The sequence below is a fragment of the Herpailurus yagouaroundi genome, unplaced genomic scaffold (assembly GCF_014898765.1).
Source record: "Herpailurus yagouaroundi ecotype Mexico unplaced genomic scaffold, PumYag 197, whole genome shotgun sequence".
NCBI classification, from domain to species: domain Eukaryota; kingdom Metazoa; phylum Chordata; class Mammalia; order Carnivora; family Felidae; genus Herpailurus; species Herpailurus yagouaroundi.
This window is the reverse complement of record NW_024412428.1, coordinates 15,725,153-15,748,518: the sequence shown is the minus strand read 5'-3', so window position 1 is coordinate 15,748,518 and position 23,366 is coordinate 15,725,153. Positions and strand designations below refer to the sequence as shown.

Sequence of the window (23,366 nt, the reverse complement as noted above, 5' to 3'; positions counted from 1 at the left end):
ATTTTGTCTACTCTCCAGATGTTTTCTTTAGGGAATGATTTGTCTTACCCTACTAATCTCCCGCTACTAATGTCTTTACAAATTATATGTAGACATTCTGTTATGAGTGGCTAAGGCAAGAGGTTGCTTGGGCACTTAGGAACAGTTATCGCAAATAAATACAGGCCTTTTGAAAGGAGCAACTCTTCTTTTTGTCACATCAGAAATTACTTTCTTATGACAGTGAAAAGTTTCTCTAACACATTTTCTAGTGCTACACAAATCATTTCACGCAACTGACCTCTTCTTCCTACTGAGCTGAGCTATTTCTATTGTATAGTTAATGGAAGAAGCTTTCCTAGAACATAAACAGAATTTAAAAATCTTCAGCCAATACTTAGGTCTTATATGTATTTTATTTTTTAGGAATAATTAGTTCCACAGTGAAACACATCTCTTAAGGGTTAAGTGCAGTTTCTCTTGATCTAAAAACTTGCTGTTTTTAATTTATTCTCCAGCCCTCATGAAGTACCACCTTTTGAACACCCTCCAGTGTTCTGAGGCAATTATGGGAGGAGCAGTCTTTGAGACTCTGGAAGGAAACACCATTGAGATAGGATGTGACGGTGACAGTATAACAGTAAATGGAATCAAAATGGTGAACAAAAAAGATATCGTGACAAATAATGGTGTTATCCATTTGATTGATCAGGTCCTAATTCCTGATTCTGGTGAGCAACAGTTTCATATTCTTCTACCTACTACTGTTTACCAATTATGATGCCTCAAGAATAAGTCTATGAAAAATGAATGTGTAGTATAAGGAATGGTATGTGAAGCACAGATACAAAATAGTGAACTGAGTACTAAAATAGGTAGCTTGTTAATCACAGGCATTCCATGCATGGAACATCAGCTTTCCAGAGTTTCTAACACTTAATAATTTATCAAGGGTCTCAAAGTACCATGGTTTTTCCTGAAAACAGAGGGAAAGATATAACCAAATGGTCAGCTTTGGATAAATGAAAGAACTATGGCATTCGCAACAGCAGAGAGAGGAGGAAGATGAGGAATAGAGAATTAAAGACAATGAAGAGTAAGAAGCCAGAAAGATATTTTCTTTTTGAAATTTTCTGTATCAACCCCAAAAAAGGGAATCTGGAACTATTACTAGGGAAGGGCAGACCATCTTATCACATTGTGATTGCAGTAAATAGCTTATAGAAAACAGCCAAGAATTGATTTACTGACTTCAGAATGATGATAATAACAATGATGACGTTGTTGGGATGGTGATGGTTTCCTTTACAGCTAAACAAGTTATTGAGCTGGCTGGAAATCAGCAAACCACTTTCACAGACCTTGTGGCCCAACTAGGCTTGGCATCTGCTTTGCGGCCAGATGGAGAATATACTTTGCTGGCCCCTGTGAATAATGCGTTTTCAGGTATGTACTGGATACTGTCATTCCTACTCTCCCACCACCTCCCACCAACCTTCACGCACCGTTTTCCTTCACCATGATTGTCTGCATTAAGGAATAATAGACATTCTACAAGGTGCTGATTATTACTTTATTGACTACACATCATTAGCACTACGTCGTCTCTGTTAAAATGTCCTTCATTTCAAAACGTTTCATTAGAATAGATAATAGCCTACAGGGAGTGAAAGTTTTTGATAAAGGATGTTCAGTTATTCTATGACTCTAATCATGTTTCCAGCACACATAAGGTATGTATTAATAGACCTTAAGAAAAATAAATCTGATTTGTTTATTTAACACCAACATAATATTTAAGAAAAAAATAAGTATATTTTCCATCTCAAAATATGATGTGAGGTGTCAAATTATAAATAAATAAAAGCAAGAGACTATTTATTATCACTTTCATATTATGATGTAAACTATTATTATAAGTATTTTATCTAAGAGCTGCTAATCAAGGATGGTGTTTAGATTAATGCAACCTGCCACTTTTTCCAGAAAAGTGATTTCATAAAGATGTATTTAAATAATAAGGCAAAATTGAGTAGTTAAAAAACAAGCATTATTTTTAAAATATTTTTTGAAATGCTAAATTGTGGTACATAGTGTTATTAACAAAAAATTCAAATTCCTAGAAATACTATTATTCCTCTTTGTAATAACTATATCCACATGTGTTGACATTAACCCACATTTAAGAGAGTGTATGTATTTTGATTTTCTCTTCAGAGGTAAATATAAATTTATAAATGATTCATCCATAGTCTTTCATGTGATTAATGTATATCAAATTCTCAGAAAAAATCTTGGCCAATATTAGAGCTTACCTTTCGCCAATGACCACACAACACTATGTAGCCCTTACAGAGGTGGAGTCCATCGTTTGGACTCCTCCGAATGATGTTATCAAATCAACGTTATCATCAAATGATATTCATTTGATGGAATATCTCACAGAGTTCCTAACTGGTGCATAGAATTCATAGCCTTGAGCAGTTAGTTGACTCATATACGTTTTAAGCGCAGAATCCACAATATGGATAGTATTAGGGATTTCCCATTTTCATGATTTTCTCTTACTAGGAGGAATTTTAATGCTTTCTAATTAATCCTTGTCCTCGTGAATTTATTTATAGATGATACTCTGAGCATGGATCAGCGGCTTCTTAAATTAATTCTGCAGAATCACATACTGAAAGTAAAAGTTGGGCTTAATGAGCTTTACAATGGACAAAAACTTGAAACCATTGGAGGCAAACAGCTCAGAGTCTTTGTCTATCGAACAGTAAGTAAATCAGGAAAATATAAGACATCCACATTGGCCTAAATGTCAAATGACATGTCCTTGTCTAAGAATGGTGTTATAATGAATGTTTCTAGAACTTTATTAATGTGGTTTTATAATAGTAAATATTCAGAGGAGGATCAGGGAACTGAGTAATGTATGAAAAGACTGTGAAGAAAGGACACAAAAAGTGCAATGTAATAATAAATCAGATAATTTGAGTTTGTTTCATTACAAATAACTTTATGTTCTAAGGCATTTATTATTTCAATTCTAGAAATCACTAAAAGTTCTCTAAAGCAAGCTTTTGATTTATGAAGTCTTGTGCAGTTTACAAGGTAACTTTTTATAGACACATAAAGATCTCTGATGTCTATAAAATGGCTCTGACATATTTTTTCTGAGGGAAAATTTCTAGAAAGTATTACTAATGAAGATTACAATTCAACTAGAAGTGCTGTTCAATTTCTGTCCAGGTAACAAATGCATCTACAGCTCAAAGGTTTCATAGGAAGTCAAGCATTACCTGATAGGGCGCACAGCAGCTGCTCACTATGGCTCCACAATTCCATGACACATATTTTACAGGCTGCAGAAAATGGGCTGCATATACATATATTTGTTCAAAAACACTACAAAATAAATTGATAGGGACTCGCAGTCAGGAAAATATAATAAATATTTGTGAAGATCACAAAAGGCACTGAAGTCAGGAATAAAGAAGGTCCTAAAGAGTTAAAGGGCAAAAGTTTCTTAAAGGGGGTGTGGAAGAATGGTTAGAACCTGGAGAAGAATGATGAAAGATGTAGGCATGGAATTCTATGGAATTTTTTTGACTTCCTGATGAAACTATTTCCTGGTGAATTTTTGTTATTTCCTGATGATGATACACAGAGTAGCCTAGCTAGTAACTGACCGAATAAGAAGTGTGAGATCAGATTGTGCCAGGCCATAAAAACAGAACTGAGATGCTGTTTCTTCCAGTCACAGAGGTCAGAAGACCTCTTAGAAGAGTCATTCCAGAAACTCAACTATGCAACTACTTCCACTTAGGACATCTCGATTAAGGAAATGTACAGCTGTGTCTTTCTTTTTTTTGCTAGGCTGTCTGCATTGAAAATTCATGCATGGTGAGAGGAAGCAAACAAGGAAGAAATGGTGCCATTCACATATTCCGAGAGATCATCAAACCAGCAGAGAAATCCCTCCATGAAAAACTAAAACAAGATAAACGCTTTAGGTAAGCCTATTAATTTCATTTACACACACAAACACACACACACACGAGAGAGAGAGAGAGAGAGCAAGAATTATTAACATAGTTTTGTTTCATAGTATTCCAAAAGGCATTCAGTATTCAATAATACTGAACGTAGAATTTACAGTAAGAAGTCCATGCAAATGTTTTCAAAACTGAAATATGTTAACACTATTTTACTTCCTAGTTCACCATAATATGATTTGGTGAGTGAAACAATTTAATAGATTGACTTATTCCTTGCAAATTTTTTTTGTATTTAAGTTTTTAAATTTTTTTTTAATTTTTTTTAACGTTTATTTATTTTTGAGACAGAGAGACAGAGCATGAACGGGGGAGGGTCAGAGAGAGGGAGACACAGAATCTGAAACAGGCTCCAGGCTCTGAGCTGTCAGCCCAGAGCCCGATGCGGGGCTCGAACTCACAGACCGCAAGATCATGACCTGAGCCAAAGTTGTCCGCTTAACCAACTGAGCCACCCAGGCGCCCCAAGTTTTTAAATGTTAAAATCATTAATAATTATTAATAATTAAAATAATAAATATTTCATTAATAAGTATTTTATTAATAAACATTAAATATTTAATTTTTAAAAATGATATTATATACTAGCCAAGACTAGTTTGTAGAATTTTAAATGAAAACTACATGCTTTTTTGTTATAAAGTGTGACCTTATTAAGTTTCATAGGATAAAAACCACGTTTAGGAAATTAAACAAAAATTTTTTTAATGTTTATTGATTTTTGAGAGAGAGAGAGGGAGAGAGAAAGAGAACATGAATAGGGGAGGGGGAGAGAGAGAGGGAGACACAGAACTCGAAGCAGATTCCAGGCTCTGCACTGTCAGCACAGAGCCTGACATGGGGCTCAAACCCACGAACTGTGAGATCATGACCTGAACCAAAGTTGGACACTTAACTGACTGAGCCACTCAGGCACTCCCCGAGTTTAGGAAATTTTAAAAACCATATGTATATTTAAATAATTTCCCCCTGATTAAACTTTCTTAACAGGTGAACTGCATCTGAACTATGAAAATGTATGAACACTTTCTCATGCTTTCCAGAATATATGGATGCTATTTTATTCCATGCATTGTGGGTGAGCATACCTAAATCTAAATCTAACAGAATAAATATACATATCTTTCCTGCTTAGCATTTTCCTCAGCCTACTTGAAGCCGCAGACCTGAAAGAGCTCCTGACACAACCTGGAGATTGGACCTTATTTGTCCCAACCAATGATGCCTTTAAGGGAATGACAAATGAAGAAAAAGAAATTCTGATTCGTGAGTAAAAGTGGATACCAGATATTTGTCCTTTGTGTTCAGGATCTCATTTCTTCCTCAAGCATTTCTGCACAGAAGTCAGCCTCAAAAATGTCCCCACTTTAATATTCATGCCTAGCATTAGTTTCCTTTAATTCCACATGGAATAGACGGAAAGTCACTCATTAATGTTCTTAATTACATTGGTAATTACATTACATTAGCAGTTGTTTGCCGTCATGTTGTTGACCTAGATGTTCACTTATGCTGTTTCTATTCGAGTCCACACAACTAGGTGACAAGGAGAGAAACAATTACAATTCCAAAAATAATTTGATTTTTTTCCTCCCAGTAAGTTGGCTAATATTTTGATTGAACAGACTGAAGTGACTGTTTTGACATGGCATTCGTTGATAGCAACTTGAAGGAACAATGAAATGATGAGAAATCACAGTGTGGAAAAACTAAAGACAAAGAAATATTTTTATCCTTAGTTTTTCTAGTATCAAATTATCAAAAAATATGACACGTTATAAATAAATATATATTTTTCCCTCCAGGAGACAAAAATGCCCTTCAAAACATCATCCTTTATCACCTGACACCAGGAGTTTTCATTGGAAAGGGATTCGAACCTGGTGTTACTAACATTCTGAAGACCACACAAGGAAGCAAAATCTATCTGAAAGGAGTGAGTTCTCTAGAATGAATTTATGATAGCATTCACTTATTGTTCAATTATCTTCATGTTAATTTTTCATTAAATTTCTCACTGATGTTATCCCCTGTTTTGATAGGTAAATGATACACTTCTGGTGAATGAAGTGAAATCAAAAGAATCTGACATCATGACAACGAATGGTGTCATTCATGTTGTAGATAAACTCCTCTACCCAGCAGGTTGGTAATTACTGAACTCACTAGTGGGCTACATCTTTTTCAATAGAAGCGTATATTTGTATTTCAAATGCTCTTATCAATATTAATTTAATATTCCTCTTCATAGACACACCTGTTGGAAATGATCAGCTACTGGAAATCCTTAATAAACTGATCAAATACATCCAGATTAAGGTACAGAGCATTATTGGATTTGTTCCTAAACAGATATTGCAGGTTTTACATAAAAGACTAGAAATGTATACATGAGTAGCTTAGATGTACCCTGGACTTGGACCGCTCTTTGTTGATTATGTGCCACTGGCTCACCCGTGAGTAAATGAGATAATTTCTTTATGGTTTTATTCTACAAATATCTCTGAAACCTACTTGGGCTCAAGCACTGTATTAACTATAATGGGAAATGTTAAGCTGAATCAGAGATGTCCCTTTATTTAAAAAATACAGTCCAGTTGGAAAGAAAAGAAATGCAGATAAAAAATACTATAATCTTTCTATCACCAAATGCCTTTGCTACAGAATATAAGGGAAAGAGAAAGTATGTACTTGTAAAAAAATTATCACTAATCACAATAAAGGCAAAAAAGTATTTCCCCCTTTATCCTTATAAAGTCAAAGTATCAGAAAACATATGAAATATTATTTAATAAACATTTAACTTTGGATTAACTATTCCATAATTTTTAAGACTCTTGAGTAACACCTTCAATAATTTTTACGCCATCTGACCCAATAGCAGGAAATTGTAAAATGGTTTATATGAAGACTTCATTTCTATTAAATGTAATGATACCTTCACTATTTTCACTTTAGTAAGAATTAAAGTGGTGCCATAATTTTGTTAATAAAACTACTAATTTCATGTTACTAAATACAAGTGTATTTATTTTCAGTTTGTTCGTGGTAGCACCTTCAAAGAAATCCCCATGACTGTCTACAGTAAGTACATAATGAATATTTGTCATATACAAGTGACAAGATGTAAAAAAAGAAAACACAATATTTACTTTGTACTTGGAAATTATTGATAATCTGGTATTTAGAATTCCAAACAATGGCAAATTTCATCCCACTTGACACAGGCTTAAGGTCTGGATGAGACCTCTCAGCCAGAGCCATTACCATTCAGCCTCTATGGACCACTTTCCCATTCATCTGAAAAACAAGAATGATAGGATATGGGAATAGCAGTAAAATATAATTGCTAGCATGGAAAAAAAAAAAAGACATACAAACATACGAAGAGGAGAGACAGCCAAAAGGCATTCCAGAGCTATCTGAAAATTCAGATGTATGGACACAGAAGTAACACTGCTGAAGGATTTGTAGTTCATTCCACCCTCAAGCCATCAGCTTTCTAAGGGCACGGTGGGAGGGGTGTGCCAAAGAATCCTAATGTTTATGAATTGGCAGTTCAAAAACTCTCCCCATCCAAAAGTGGATGGGGAGAAATCCAAATCCAAAAATTGGTCTTTGCCAGGCAATAAACCTAAGTTCCTAGATTCCAAGGTTCTTTTATCCCTGACTTTACCAGATTATCAAAATTAAACCTCTACTACTTAACAATGGTAAAGGGCATTTCATTCTCATAACTGTGACGTGTAGTATTCTTTTTCCAATGTGCTTTTTTCGTCATTTGTCTTTTTTCTTTCCTTTGTTGTAGCTTTCAGAGCAGAAATTCTTTTCATTTTGTTTTGACTCTACAATTAAACACTCAAAATGCACCAGTAGTTAAAGGATTACTTCAATTCCCACATTTACCCTGGCTAGAAAATAACTCCATTTTATACTGTGATCATTCTGTTATTTAATAAAAAAAATTCCTTAAGATTTACACTAGATATGGAAAAGAATAAAGAAAATGTAAGGAGCAAAACAAAATGTCTGCTGATTTCAATGATGTAATAATAACACATGCAAATCCAGTATCAGGCCAGCTCAGCACTGTTTGAAAGATGGAGCTGGAATAGCTATGATTCAACCTGGTATAAATTCCAGTATGGAAGTATACAATCTTGTATATATTTTATAACAAATTACAGAATCATTATGGGCTCTATTCATCAGAAATGTTATGTCATCTTTCTCACTAAAGATGTATAACTATACTACATTTCTTTACCTTTCCTACTTTATCCATTAAAGGTCCACTACTTTCTACATGTGCCAATGCAATATTTTGCTTAGAGTGAGCCACAATCTTACAATTCCTTTATTTTCCTCTCTTAAAATTGGATCCTCACTCACAGAAAATACGTTACGATTTATGAAAATATGTAAGTCAAATACACCTTGTCTACCTACTCAAAGCTCTTGAAACTGCTCAGAGATTTGCATTCTGATGCCAGATGTTTCTTTAACTCCTCCCCACATGGGAATGCTGCTATTTAGAAGTGTCCCTCAAATAGAGGTGGAGAATAATTAAAACTAAGATTCCATTTTTATGTTCCTTTATTGACTTGTCTCTAAAATTTCTTTAATTTCCTTGCTATATATTATTCTTATCCCCAAAATATCATAGTTTTCAATTGTATGGGGAAAAAATTCTCTTTAGTATATGTTGCCAAATACATAACATTTGAGGTACAGCAGAATAAAATCAGTATTTGATCCTCAGCCCAGGACTTGTCAAAACTATTTAAGTCTTCAGTCAAGCAAGATTGAAACAAAGCTACCAACCTATAGCAACATCCCATACTTTGAGTCCCACTTGAAAATTTATGCTAAAAGTAATTAACCCATTTTGATAGTAGCAGCAGAGACCTCTGTGGATTTAGTTTTCATGGAAAGGTTTCCTGTGGCAAGACCACTTGTGGGATCAGTAATTAGATGCATAGATTTGATATATTTTAGAGCTTCATAATTTAAGATTTCAAGATATAAAATTTGATATGACTGAAACATAGTCACAATTAAGGTCTGGAACTCATAGGAATTTTTAAAAGCTGACACAGCTAAACATTTCAGAAACCAAAGGTGAGAATGTGACAGAAACCCAAATTGTGCTAACATCTCATCTCTAATGTGTCAACACAATCTGTTATAATTGCAGTTACCTTTAGTGTGGCCCACTATCTAATGGAGCCGTCATTAAAAAAAAAAAAAAAAAAAAAAAAAAAATTTAATGTTTATTTATTTTTAAAATTTATTTTTAATGTTTATGTATTTTTGAGAGACAGAGAATGAGCAGGGGAGGAACAGAGAGAGAGGGAGACACAGAATCCAAAGCAGGCTCCAGGCTCTGAGCTGTCAGCACAGAGCCGGACACGGGGCTCAAACTCACCAGCTGTGAGATCATGACCTGAGCCGAAGTCAGCTGTTCAACTGACTGAGCCACCCAGGTGCCCCTAATGTTTATTTATTTTTGAGAGAAAGAGAGAGACAGACAGAGAGTGAGTTGGGGTGGAGGGGGGTAGAGAGAGAGGGAGACACAGAATCTGAAGTAGGTTCCAGGCTCTGAGCTGTCAGCACAGAGCCCGACACAGGACTTGAACCCACAAGCTGTGAGATCATGACCTGAGCTGAAGTCAGAAGCTTAACTGACTGAGTCACCCAGGCACCCCTAATGGAGCCATCTTTTAAGGTTTCCAAGTAGAAATGACAAAAGCCAGTAGCTCTGGTTGTATGGCTCCAGAGGCACATTTCCAGTTAATCTGTACCAAAAAAAAAAAAAAGGCAACCAAATAGTTTGCTGCTATTTTAAATATATTTTGCATATTATTTTCTGAGTTGGATGGATGGCACATTTCAAATACATACTTCTAAGTTTTAAAAAAATGATGATGATATTAAGGCTGAAAACTAAACATTTTAGCCTATAATTTAAATACTGATCATATCATATTTGTTGCATAGAGCTCATATTTGGCTGGTTGAAATTTATTTTTACTTTTAATTATTTTGAACTATTTTTTCATATTTTCCTCTCTATATCACTGTTATCAAATGCATGAAAAATATTTTGTCTTTGTCTTTCATTTTTTCTTATGAGAAAAAAAAACCAACAATGCAATTGAAGATATTATGAATCGCATGAAATTAATCATGTTTATTTGTCTTCTGTTGCTATGCAGCCAATATTTTCAAGAAGTACTAAAGAAGGTAAAGAGCTTTAGTGTTGCAGTTCAAAATTACAGGTCTCTAGATAGAATTCCTCACTTAGTGTGTATATATTTCACTGGAACAAATCCATGTGTCTGGACTTCAGAGTACACCATCTGGACATGAGAAGACGATAGATAATGTACCGTGAATATTTACTGGACCTGACTGCCTGAACACATTACCACCCCTTATACCTCAGTACCCAGCAAAGATTAAAAGAGAGGGAGGACAATTTTATTCAGGTTGTTTTTATGTAAACATCATTTCTGTTCCACTTTCTATACTTGCAGCAACTAAAATTATAACCAAAGTTGTGGAACCAAAAATTAAAGTGATTGAAGGCAGTCTTCAGCCTATTATCAAAACTGAAGGTAAAATCAACTGTTATACATGGTTCCTTCTTTGTGGAAAAAAATCCAAGTAATAGACTGATTTCTATGAATGTATCTACATTCTTTTTGAAACTAACATGCTAAATATTTCTATATCAGTGGCATGCTCATGTGATTGCAGAATGCGGAATGCAAATTATTTAGCAGAGTAGATGGTGCATTCCTAATACTTTCAGTACATTTGCTTGTACTTGATTTCATTTCAACCTAATTGGCCATCGCATTAGCACTAGAACCCAGATAAATACATAAGTATACAAATAAACAAATAAATCCGAGCTTTATTTTATACCACAATTAGACTCCTTCAGTGTACTATTTTGTAGCTTTATCTCCAATCTCCCCACACGGATATCTTGTTATAAGAAGCTCTTCCAAAAATACAGGCATTTTTCATTCAACCATCTAAGAGAGCACTGAAGCTGTACATTGATGAAAGCTTTTAAAATAATAACCGCATATGATATATTTTTAAATCAGACCACCAGAAACAGATGAAGGAATAAGCAGCTGGTGCATTAAGTCAAAAAGAAATAAGTATTCTTAATTGCAGTCCTGAACTTACATATTGAGAATACACATATTCTTATATACACATATATAATATACATCAATTGGTATATTTATTTTCCTTCTGGTATTTCAGACTACAATATTAAATAGTTTTCTTTCTACCGTCACTGTCTGTTAGTCAACTCCAACATTTTTGATGCCACCTTTATTTCATGCATTTTAATTATTACCAAGGGTCAGACCGTAAGAACATTTTATTTTTATGTCTAAGCATCTTAATGTGGTGACTTACCACAGTGAAAAGACCAGGATTTCTCCTTTATTCTTAAGAAGGATAGAAACAATCTTCAAAAAAAAGAATAAATCATGTTCTCAATTGAATGTCAAAAAAACTATTACTTTAATTATTTTTGATTATTTGATATAACTTTGATTATTTTTGATATTTCTTCTCATTCTGTAAATTGAGATGGCAATTTCTTGAATATTTTTTTCTGTTCCTTTAAAGGCAGGCCATGATTTACATTTAAATATTGGAAACATACATAGAAAAGTTTATTAATTAATTAATAAACTAGCTAATTAATTATCTATATTTATAATTTATAATTATAATTTATAATTATAATTTATAATTTATAATTAATTAATTATCTATATTTTTATTCTTGAGACCTAAATTTGATAATTGATGTAGGCTTTGAAATCTATGCTTACTAAAAAAATACTACACCTATGGTCATTTGATTTCTTTTATATTTTGATGAGAATTTGGTGTCTTAAGAAATTAAATCACTTAAATTTTTGTTGAGAAATTTTTCTTGATCATCTTAATGAAAATTATCAAATAATGCTTGGTAATACATTTGATTTTAACATTCTTATACTCTTTTTAAAATTAGATTCCCTAAAAATTTATATAATCACTTGTACACAGCTTCTATAATCAAAATCATTCACATGTGTTTTTCTTATTTCCAAAGATTCCTATCTTTTCTTTCAAGCTTCTTCAACCCATTTATCTTCCCGATTTTTGCCAGTGGGATTCTATTGTATTAATCTTTCTTGAATTAGGCACCCAGTGGAGCATCAACTCTACCTGGGTTCTTCCTAGAAAGGGAACAAGGATGACAAATGGGGTCATGTCACCGACGTATTAAAAATTTTTAAGTTCAAAGATTCAGAAGTTTTATGTCTGTGTAACATACTGAAGGAAACACGTAATTATCTTGACAGCCATTCACAATTGTCCAGCTCTAACATTGCTACTGGCATTTCCCTATCACTGAACTTTTGCAGGTTCATTAATGACTCCTGAATTCTTACTGAGTATATACTAGACTCCAAAATACAATTTAAAGTATTTCTTATAAAGGGTACTTAACCAATTATAGAATTAAGAATAAATCAACTGAAATTCATTTCAACAAACACTTACTGAGAATCTTATTATAGTGCTAGGCATTCTCCTAAGTGCTGGCAGTAAATGTGAAAAAAAAAAAAAGATTTGATAAAAATCCCTACCTTCATAGAGCATCATGATAGAGGGTGTTTCTGAAATTTCAGTTTAGGCTTTTCCAAAAGAAATGTTGATTTGGATGTTTTATTAACTCATTTCTGTTCTTAAATTCCTTAGGTGTATTTTCCTTTTGAAATTTCTACACCTTAAAAACCTGGACTTACACTTGATACTCAATATCCCTTGGTCCCACAGATCAAATATTATGATATCATTCATTTATTATTTGAATGAACAATTACCTTCATTATTTTAGATTGTTTTAGACTAACTCTGGGTAATGGTGTAACATTGAAAATTTCTGGACAAATAAAGCCTCTCAAGGATAAGCAAATATAGTGACATTCAACTGCTGAAGGGTGTTACAGTATGAGTTAAATGTACTGAACTTTACTTTTCTTCTCTATAAAATAGTCTTGGTCAACTAATGTAGTAATCAGCTTTCTAACATTCAAAATGATTTTCTCTGGGAGCAAAATCATTTTGTAAGTCAAATGCAACATTTGTTTAACTTCTGCATTTGAAGGACTGTTTTATTATTAATTAGTATATTAATTATTAAAATAATTAGTAATTATTAATCAATAAATAATTTTCATATATAAGGTAAGTACTCAAATTCATTTTCCCAGAAAATCTGAAATTTGGTGTCTTAAATATATGTACCAAAGGTTGAGGTTTTTTTAAATGTTCAGTCTTATGCACATTTGATAAAAAGTGTACAGTATTGAGTAATTAAAAATTAAATTTAAAAATTTAATGAAAGTTATAGATGATATCAGCATAGTAAAGTAAGATCTAAATTACTTATCATTAGAGCAACTTAAATTTGTACATACTGTATAATTCACAAAGTACAGCGACATATGATACCTTCTGTGATTCTACTTCACAACTGCAAATGAATGGATGAACTTATGCTAAATGCTAAAACATGAATCATGAAAGTAATTGTAGTAGCACACCAATAGACTGAGTCATTTGGTCTCATAAATACTGCTTAATTTGAAGACAATGGGAAATGTTTAAAATTGATTTCATGGAACCTGAAACCACTTTGATGTTTGAATAACACCAAGTGTTAAAACAAATTTCCTGTTCTGTCAGAGTTAAAGAACTTCCTTAACATGATAATTTGTCTCCTAAAACAATACCTCAGGACCCACAATAACAAAGGTCAAAATTGAAGGTGAACCTGAGCTCAGACTGATTAAAGAAGGTGAAACAGTAACTGAAGTGATCCATGGAGGTGCGTTATGTGTATTTCCTAAAGCCTAGTTAGGATCACTGTGATCATTTTGAAATAGTGTTGGTTAAATATATTGAACATCTGATGTTTTCTCTTGGCTTTCTTTTTATATAAATTGTGGGAATATTTTTCTCACTTACAAATAAAATACAATTTACCTTTAATGAAATTAAGCCAATGTAACAAATTGGAGTTAATTTAACCATTAAGCCACCAGGTCCAACATATGCATATCATGCATATGCAAGTGATGATTATGAAATATAATGATAATAATAATGTCAATACAAAGTGATCTATTGGATTTAGAAGAAAAAATGACCATTGTATAAGGTTGACTAATCAGTCACTGCTGGGAGTCTCCAGCAGGGTTCCCACTCTAATGATGTATAATTCCCTGGATTCTTACTAAACACTCACTCCATTGTCAGAAAATAAGTATGGCATGGAGAGTTAGCTCTCTCCCTCACCCAAGATTCAGGACATAACTACTACGCTTTTTATGTCCCCCAAATGATTATGTTTGAATTCTAAATGGTATGGCTTTGAGAAATATATTTAATAATGAAAATGTCTACATTTGGCAGTTTAGGCATCATAAGGGGATATACCATATGCATTTTTCTTCCCCTACTTTTAGAGCCAATTATTAAAAAATACACTAAAATCATTGATGGAGTGCCTGTGGAAATAACTGAAAAAGAGACAAGAGAAGAACGAATCATTACAGGTAATCTTTGATTCCATACATGGAACTATGCTTGAATTATAAAGATAAAACCATAGTAAATCTTAAAAAAAGCTCTGTCTCTATAAGAATCACTAGAGAAATTGACTAAGTCATTTTCATGGTGGTTACTGAAGATACATCATTTTTCAACAGCAATAATATTATCCTAACTATTTAATCTGTGTTTTTCTCTGAATTGGAATTTGTGGACTAATCTGTAAGCATGTGTTTTTATCATACATATTCATACATGTGACATAACATTTTCCCCTTGCTATTTGTAATGAGTTAGTAAATCCTAGAAGAAAAACCATTCCCTCCTTTGATTTTCCATTTAGCTTAAGGTTTATTACACATCTACATACTGAAATATACACAAGTTTGTATAAGGCAACTGATCAGTTTAGCAAACGTGTGTCAGTCTCCCACCAATGAATTAGCCTAAAATTCTGAATTCAGCCATGTTTTAAGTATTTGTTTAAATGTGCAGTCAGCAACTATGGCTTGCGCCACCTACTTATGTAAAGTTCTGTTTGGAACCCAGTGTGATCAGTCCTTCATATAACGTGTGTAACTATTTTCACACTACAATGGCAATGTGAATAGCTGCACCACGAGCCGTATGGCCTACAAAGTCTAAAATACTTCCTATCTGGCCCTTTTGGTAGGAAGTTTGCCCATCGCTGTTTTAGACCTTTTTAAAAAAAAAAAAAATTTTCTTTCTTTCAGGTCCTGAAATAAAATACACTAGGATTTCCACTGGTGGTGGAGAAACAGAAGAAACACTGAAGAAATTATTGCAGGAAGGTCAGCAATAAATATTGCAAGAAGGTGTAGAAAAATTAAAATGTGACTTGACCTGAGCTACCTGTTTCAGTCTAAGATAATCTTTGAGCCCTTTTACAGGTTTTCTACTCTATCTCATTCTTTCATTCAAGTTCCATGCCAGCATGTGATATAAAGCCCAAAGATAGAGAATGAAATCCAAATGACATTGGGTTGTATTGATTGTTTTGTGATATATTGTTCAATAGCCTTATAAGAAAACTGACTTATCAAAAACCAACACTAAAGATAGAAAAAGAACCAAGTGTTGGTCTGGAATTCATTGTTTGCCAGATGCCATTATGTATCACATCAAGTCTCCTGTGTTTCTATTACATAAACCAATTTCTGCTATAAACATGTATCCTCTCAGAGGTCACCAAGGTCACCAAATTCATTGAAGGAGGTGATGGTCATTTATTTGAAGATGAAGAAATTAAAAGACTGCTTCAGGGAGGTTAGTAAAAGGAAAACCACTAACCCGCCTAACAGGTTCTGGTGACTGAATTCTTCAACTTTTTAAAGACTGAACATTCAGGTTTTTCTTTTCATAAGGTTGAAAAAGACAACATCATACGTTGTCTTAAGAGACTGATCAGTTCAATAGAAGTTTAAATAATAATAATGAAGAAATGATTACTAGATGAAACGGTCTTTAAAAAGTTGTATGGTATAAACTTGGGGAGCAATGAATATTTTTTTTCTTTGATACAGATAATTGTAAGGATATTTTAAGTATCTGAAAGAAGAATACTTTTTAAATTGGTAGTTGTTTAAAGAAGTCTAAATTGACATACTTTTTATATTTAAAAAAACGTATTCACTGCCCCCACAACAATAATAAAAAGCATGTTTATAGATTTTTTAAGTGCATAGATCTAGAAATAAAAACAAAACAGTGCATTTAGCAATTTTCTTTTCCAAACTACATTCTTGAGAATGAATATCTGTTTCTTCTAACAGTTTGAGTGATAATCTATACCTGGAGATGTAAATTATTTTGCATATGAAATTAATCTTTAAAGTATGAATGTTCTCTGTCTATGGCATTAAAAGGACCTACTTTTAAAAGCAAAGGAGAAAAAAAGAATTCAAAATCTTATGCAAACTCTAAATGGTAATTATTCAAAGAAATAGTAAATACTAATGAAATATTATTTGGGTAATTGGCATTTGAATAAATGAATTTCTAGTTCATTTTATTCAAAACGGAAGTATTTAGATGACATATTGTTTTAAAGAAGCATATAAATTATTCACAAAAATCAAAAATACTTCTTGAAATATCTGAGAAACACAACTGAAACTTGGTATTTCTCCAAAGTATTGTCCAAGATGGTTTTTCTGCTTAATTTGTTATCACTATGTCCAAGAAGATGTAAATTCTTTTGGGACCACACATATTTTAAGCAATTGTTTCTTTATTCTTTATTTTATATAGGTAAAATCTCTTATGTATAGTGTTGAGACCCTTCAGCGATAGTAAAAATAAATAATTTTTATTTAACCAATGATTAAATTTCCCCTCAATAGAAAAATATGTGTCTGAAAAATACAAGATTTCCGTTCAGACTGTAGGGAGAGTGTGACACAGCCAAAGCCGTAATAGAATCAAGGTTTTCTGTATGATCTAATACAGAATTTACTCATCTACCCACAAATGTTTAACTGTCAGCTAGGAAAACAAGGATTTGAGGGAAGTGGTGAAGATATTATGAAGGTTAAATTGAATTCTTTTTTTTTTTTTGGTTAAGTCCTTGCCATAGTAAGCAGCTTTGTAGAATGGCAGTGCTTTGTAGAGAATGAATCAATTAGTAGCTGCACCTATATATACATTGCTTTGCTTTATTTAGTCTTAAACTTCAGGTAAGTATGTTTTCTTCACCTTTAATAACCCCCAGTTAACAAGTCGATTATAGACAGCGAACTAAGTACATAACAATAACTTCAGGCAAAAGAAAATATACCTGCTACAAGAATATGATATTCTAATTTTAGTTAAGGAAATCTTTCTTTAACTCCTGTTTCTTTTATCCCAGAGGTTGATTCCTTTAGTTCTCAATATTTGGTTTCTCTACATATCTATAAAGCATTAATTTCCACAATGCCACATCACAAATTTTAAAAAACATTTCTAAGGCTTTTCTTCTCATAAGAAAGACAACATAGGAAGCATAGTTACTAGTATCTGGAAACTAACTAGACATGCTAGTATTTTTTTTTCCTAGCCCTGTAAAACCAATGCATCATCACTGAGTTATAAGTGTCCAGATCCTGAGATACCTATTTCCAAAGAAGCTGCTGTGAATAAAGAGTACATCACGCAAGGCTTGCTTTTGTTCTTTCATAGTATAGATAATTGATCTCTATCCAAACTGTAGTCTTCATATGAAAGCTTGGAGTTTTCTATCTAGACTGCTTATAGTGATACATGTAGTTCATTTTGATGAATTGAGTATATTCCTCAATTATTCTAGTCATGACTAGTAACATGGCTCAGTGGCCCTTTTGGTTTCAATATTGTGATTTATCATTGAAGTACATCCAAGCCCCCAACTAAAAAATGTTCTCATGAAATGCATAGAAGTTTCACACTTATCTTAGATAAAATTACATTTACTAAAACTACCAAAGTAATTAAGGGAGAATATCAAGCTATAGAGGAAGGAACAAAAAACAAGTCATTTTGGATGGTTTTGACAAATCTGCCAATATAACATGTAAAGCCTGTGTAGAGAATAGGGATCAGCTTGCAGGTCTGGCTTTTGATCTAGGCTCCAACTCAAACTAACTTAAGTTGATTCTTCATCTGAAAATGAGGATAGTAATGTCACTTACATATAAATGAGTTAATGTATGAAAAGCACTTGGAATAATGCTCAGTAAACACAAGCTCCCAGTAACGCTAGCTACTGTAAATATCATGGCCAACTATATTAACATAATACACTTATATAGTATAAATGTAATGAAGTAATATTTTACACCTAATTTAAATTTCTGAGAGCCATACCCGTGGTAAATATGCAAAAATCCTATAAATAATTGGACTGAAGCACTTTGCGTGTTTCATAAAACATGGTAGGGAGGGGCCTTCATGTGGGATCATTCATATGATTGGTTTATTCTCCCACATTTTGCTTCTCTAAGCATATGACTTGATCCCACTTTCATTCATATTGAGATAGCAGAAAGCCACTGGGAATAAATCTGGTTTTCTACACTTTATTAGACTTTCTCCTAAAGATTTTTTTTTTGCAAACAATTAATACTTATATTTTAATATTATCATAGCAAACTAGTAACAAATTAATTACTTAATTGGATGCTGCCAGGTATATGAAAGAAAATCTGAGTGTAAGTACTTGTTTTGAAACGTAATGCTGCGAATACTTCTGTGAGCTTGCTTTAAATTATACAGTAACTGTTATTTGGAGTTTAACAAGTCCATTACAAACAATGGTCTTATTCACTAATTAAAGACTGGATCCATCTCTTCTTGACTATATTTTATAAGCCCTTATTTTGTTACCAAATAAACCTGAAGTTAATGGAAATATATCAATTGGACCATAGTCCATAATTCAGACTTTTCTATCTCAAAAAAACTTAGACTCAATATCGAATCTAATGAGGTTTTCTACAGTTCTGTATTCTATTTTACTCTATTAACAACGTATCATAAGTGATTACACATCTTATATTCCGTGGGAAATAAACCATGTTGGAAATGTGCCATGTAGAAACAAAATTATTCAAACAGTTTTAAAATGTTTCTTTCTTACTTAACTGTTGGTGACAGTTTCTTGCTTTACTTTTTAATGGAATTTCAGAGAATTGAAAAAAAATATATATATATATAAAATAGAAAGATTTTGACCTGATTATTGGGTATAAATAATATATAAAAGCAAGAAATGTATAGAAAAAAATTTTACAAGGTAAGCAGAAAAATGAAGTCACTGTAGAAACCACATTTAACCTTGATCTTAAGCATCCAATAGCAGAGTGAAAATGTGAATTTGGGCCTACCAGGGGGTCTTGTTGAGGAGTTAAAGAAAAACAAGGAATTGGGAAGTATTATGCAACTATAACAACAAAAAAAACTGTATAGTTACGAAACACTTTAAAATCTTAAATATGAAAGCTTTTATTATTTTTAACTAGTTAATTTTATAAATGGTCTTACAGGATTGGAATTAAACTTGGGAGTATGTTGGCACACATTTCTTAAGTTGGTTAATATTATATTTCTAGAGTTATTAGGCCAATGCTATCTTGTTGTCCTGGTGTTCTATAAGGTAATTGTGAATTAATTTACAATGAGAATTTCAGAGGCAGAAGTCTGATACATCACAAATAGGAATGACTGGAAAAATGACTCAATATCTCTGGGAAGACACTTCTGTTACACTGTATATAATATTAAATATTCCTTCATCATAAAGCAATGCTTTTTATAAAAAAGGTGAAAAAGTCATGTAAGTCACTTACTCTATGGAAAAATGACACATTGTATGGGGCTCCAAATGCCATAATGAAACAATGTTTTGCAAACAGTGAACATTCGTTCTCATCAGTGGACAACAAATGCCTGTCTGTAGCCAATGAAAAAGTCTCATGATTCCAAAAAAAACTACACGTTTAAGTGATGCTTATTTTAAACTTTATACTTTTCTTTAATTATGGTCTCCTGTCTATGTTAGCCATAACTTGAAAGTATTTCTAACTACAACTATTTAATTTTAGACACACCTGTGAGGAAGATACAAGCCAACAAAAGAGTTCAAGGTAAATGTATTGATAGTACTGTGCATAGAAGATACATCCAAAGGGTAATGTTTTAATATATTTTATTGGATCTTGGTGTCTTTCAGGGAGACAAGTTAGCAAATTTTGAGGCAAAGTATTTTGCTGATAAAAATCAGAAAATAACTTATTCAAGTTCTACACTATCAGTAAGATGTAAGGATAACAAATGTTAAAGGAAAGGCAATCATACTCAAGTAAAGTGCTAGATTTTTGAAACCACTAAAGTAGATTCAAGTAGAGTTAAGTTGAAAAGAAATCCTTGAATATGAGCCAAGCAAAAGTTGGTTGCTGGTGAACCTGAACTCTCTAAAAATGTTAGAGATCAGGCTACAGTTTGAAACATTAGTAAAATTAAACGTTAGTAAACATTAGTGGGTTCCCGCCCCACATCAGGCTCTGTGCTGACAGCTCTGAGCCTGGAGCCTGCTTCAGATTCTGTGTCTCCCTCTCTCTCTGCCCCTCCCCCACTCACGCTCTATCTCTCTCTCAAAAATAAACATTAAAAAAATAAAACTATACACATATAGAAAGTTATTAATATAACTTTCTACAAAATTTTGATATAATGTGTAGATTATACACATGCATATATTACCCATGCACTACAGTTTTCTTCATAACTATATTTATATGCATTTTCTAATCTTTCACTCAGGTTCTCTTGCATTCTAATAGATTAAACAATGACAGATTTTCTATGTGGAACTTCAAACAAATTCCAAGATTGGACTTTCTAAAATAATTACATATTAATAGTCAAAAGAAATTGCAAGGATTGTAAATGCATTATAGGTATATCTGATTTTAAACCAACCCAACATAGACAATTGAAATTAAAGAACCAATTATACAAATACTTTTTAATTGAAGGTTTTATCAGGGATTTCTTCTAAACATCCTATTCATCCAAGTTTTCTAAAGAACTAAAATCAAACTTCAAATTATTATTCTCATACACTTTTAATCAAAAGATAACCTTGATTTCATCACCATAAACAGGATATTAAGAAAACAGAATCTAATGTTTAATACAGTAAGAAATGATGGTCTTTATAGATATAGTCATGCATAGGATATCATATTGTTAAATTCTAAAGTTTCATCACATTTACAATCTATGTGTTCTTCTTTCTTCCTATCAGGATCTAGAAGACGATCCAGAGAAGGTCGTTCTCAGTGAAAATCCAGCAACCAGACAGCAAAATTTATACCACCCTAAATCAATAACCTGATGCTAAGCAAAAATTATGAGAGCCACACTGACTTCAGGAAAAGAAACACCAGCACAAAAAAAGCAAACACAGAAAAATTCTGAATACAAATTTCATCTTTTTTTTCTCTGAATGAGAAACATGAAGGAAATTGTGGGGGTTAGTCTGCTGTGGGATAGGAACTGAAGGAAATAGAACACCTTACATACAGGCTATTACATACTGACATTAAAAATTCTAGCTAACTTTGGAATCCATCAAAGAAGATTCTTGTCACCTGAGTTATCAAAATTCAAGTCTCCCATTCCATTGAGAAGATTAAGCCTTGAATCTAAGAGATAGATAAAATGTATGCGAGCAGGTACCTCTTCATGGGAAGCTAAGCTATAAAACTGGGTGCTCAATACTAAAAAAACAAGCAATCAAAACTTTTATGTCAAAAAACTTCACACATTTCTAATACAATGTGGGATTACCAGTAAATTATGTTATTTCTACAACTAATTTTGTACTCTTGAAATGTTTGCCATATGCTTTTTTCAATACATATTTTTATCTCAAATTTTCAATAAAACAATTTTTTCAGTTATAAAAAGAATGACTTCAAATTGGGTAATCAGAAAACTCAAGGTTTAAATTAATAAGTGGTTTGGACTTGGGAACAAGACTTTATACCTCTTTTTTTATTACAAATACTCAATAAAGGAAATTGAATGAATTTAGTGTTTCTTGAATTTTTTAAACTATTATGTTATATAAAGAATCATTACTCAATGAAGCAATCATTAAGCATCAACTGAATACCTAATAGAACCCCAGAACCATGCCAGGTTGTGAACCAGACAGTTAATGTCTCAAAAGAGTAAAGAAACAAATCACCAATAATTCATAACTCACTATGAGCTATAGTAGAAGAATAAACAGTTCTACACATTAATGTTTCCTAGGATTTTGCTAGATATAGGAAAAGTCACAGAGATTCCCTTAACTAAGACTGAAGTAACACTGGAATCCATTGCATAGTAAAAGAAAAATATTTGTTTGCAGAGAATGATAAAGATATCAGTTGATCTACTTAGATCTCAACAAGTGTCATCTTGTGAATGAGAGCAATCAGGGAACAGAATCCATACTCATGAGAAACTGGTGAGTATGTAATAAAATTGTATTATACACATAAAACTGAGGAAGGTCAAACTCAAGATACCAGTCTTGATCACAGATGTCCAGCTTGGATGAGAGCCTCACTACTAACATACAATTAAAGGATCTAAATTTTGGCGGGGGCGGGGGGGGGGGGGCGGGGAGGTGAAAGCATTGGTTTTTTGGGGAAGCAATTGGGATGAGGAAGTAAAATATAAAGATATGGCAGTGACATGGAGGAAGTACTCAAGAGCCTTGGTTTTCCAGAATGCTTTCTAGTCCAGGATAATGGTGAGATTTATGTATAGCATTTAGAACCTCTGCCAGGAAGCAAAATGCCCTACTAACTCTGTATTCATGCAGAGAATCTTGGGACTACAATCTCAACTGGACTGAGCGTGGCCATGGTGGTCCCAAAATGATTCAGAGGGATGGTTATATAAGGTAGTACTGGTAGAATATACTGAACCATCATCAACAAAGACGACTATTCCAAACAGACAGCATGTTTTTCATGATCCTCTAGAAGATCACAAGTTATTGCATACAGTAAATAGAAGGTTGGCTCATTCATTTAGCTGCCTTTGGGGTTTTCATTTGATGATGAGACAAGTGTTCCCAAGTTGTACTTTGAACATGGTAATCCACAACAATAGGAATGACGTTAAAGTCTTTTTAAAGACTGCTAA

At 32.9% G+C, this 23,366-nt stretch overlaps 1 protein-coding gene across 7 annotated transcripts in view; it reads left to right on the top strand.

Moving 5' to 3' along the window:
• The window catches only part of POSTN (periostin), a 35,770-nt gene extending 13,518 nt beyond the window's left edge, over positions 1 to 22,252 (top strand). The window contains exons 8-23 of one of the 7 annotated variants that reach the window (XM_040448264.1): positions 498 to 710; positions 1,291 to 1,425; positions 2,604 to 2,752; positions 3,856 to 3,992; positions 5,170 to 5,300; positions 5,840 to 5,970; positions 6,077 to 6,179; positions 6,286 to 6,353; positions 7,073 to 7,118; positions 10,574 to 10,654; positions 13,867 to 13,956; positions 14,597 to 14,686; positions 15,416 to 15,493; positions 15,885 to 15,968; positions 20,261 to 20,302; positions 21,466 to 22,252. In XM_040448264.1, the coding sequence (XP_040304198.1) occupies positions 498 to 710; positions 1,291 to 1,425; positions 2,604 to 2,752; positions 3,856 to 3,992; positions 5,170 to 5,300; positions 5,840 to 5,970; positions 6,077 to 6,179; positions 6,286 to 6,353; positions 7,073 to 7,118; positions 10,574 to 10,654; positions 13,867 to 13,956; positions 14,597 to 14,686; positions 15,416 to 15,493; positions 15,885 to 15,968; positions 20,261 to 20,302; positions 21,466 to 21,503 (1,616 nt within the window). In that variant the 3' untranslated portion in view covers positions 21,504 to 22,252. The remainder of the gene's footprint in view (positions 1 to 497; positions 711 to 1,290; positions 1,426 to 2,603; positions 2,753 to 3,855; positions 3,993 to 5,169; positions 5,301 to 5,839; positions 5,971 to 6,076; positions 6,180 to 6,285; positions 6,354 to 7,072; positions 7,119 to 10,573; positions 10,655 to 13,866; positions 13,957 to 14,596; positions 14,687 to 15,415; positions 15,494 to 15,884; positions 15,969 to 20,260; positions 20,303 to 21,465) is intronic. The other 6 variants (XM_040448265.1, XM_040448268.1, XM_040448267.1 and 3 more) reach the window with 6 other exon arrangements.
• The last annotated feature ends 1,114 nt before the right edge of the window (positions 22,253 to 23,366 follow it).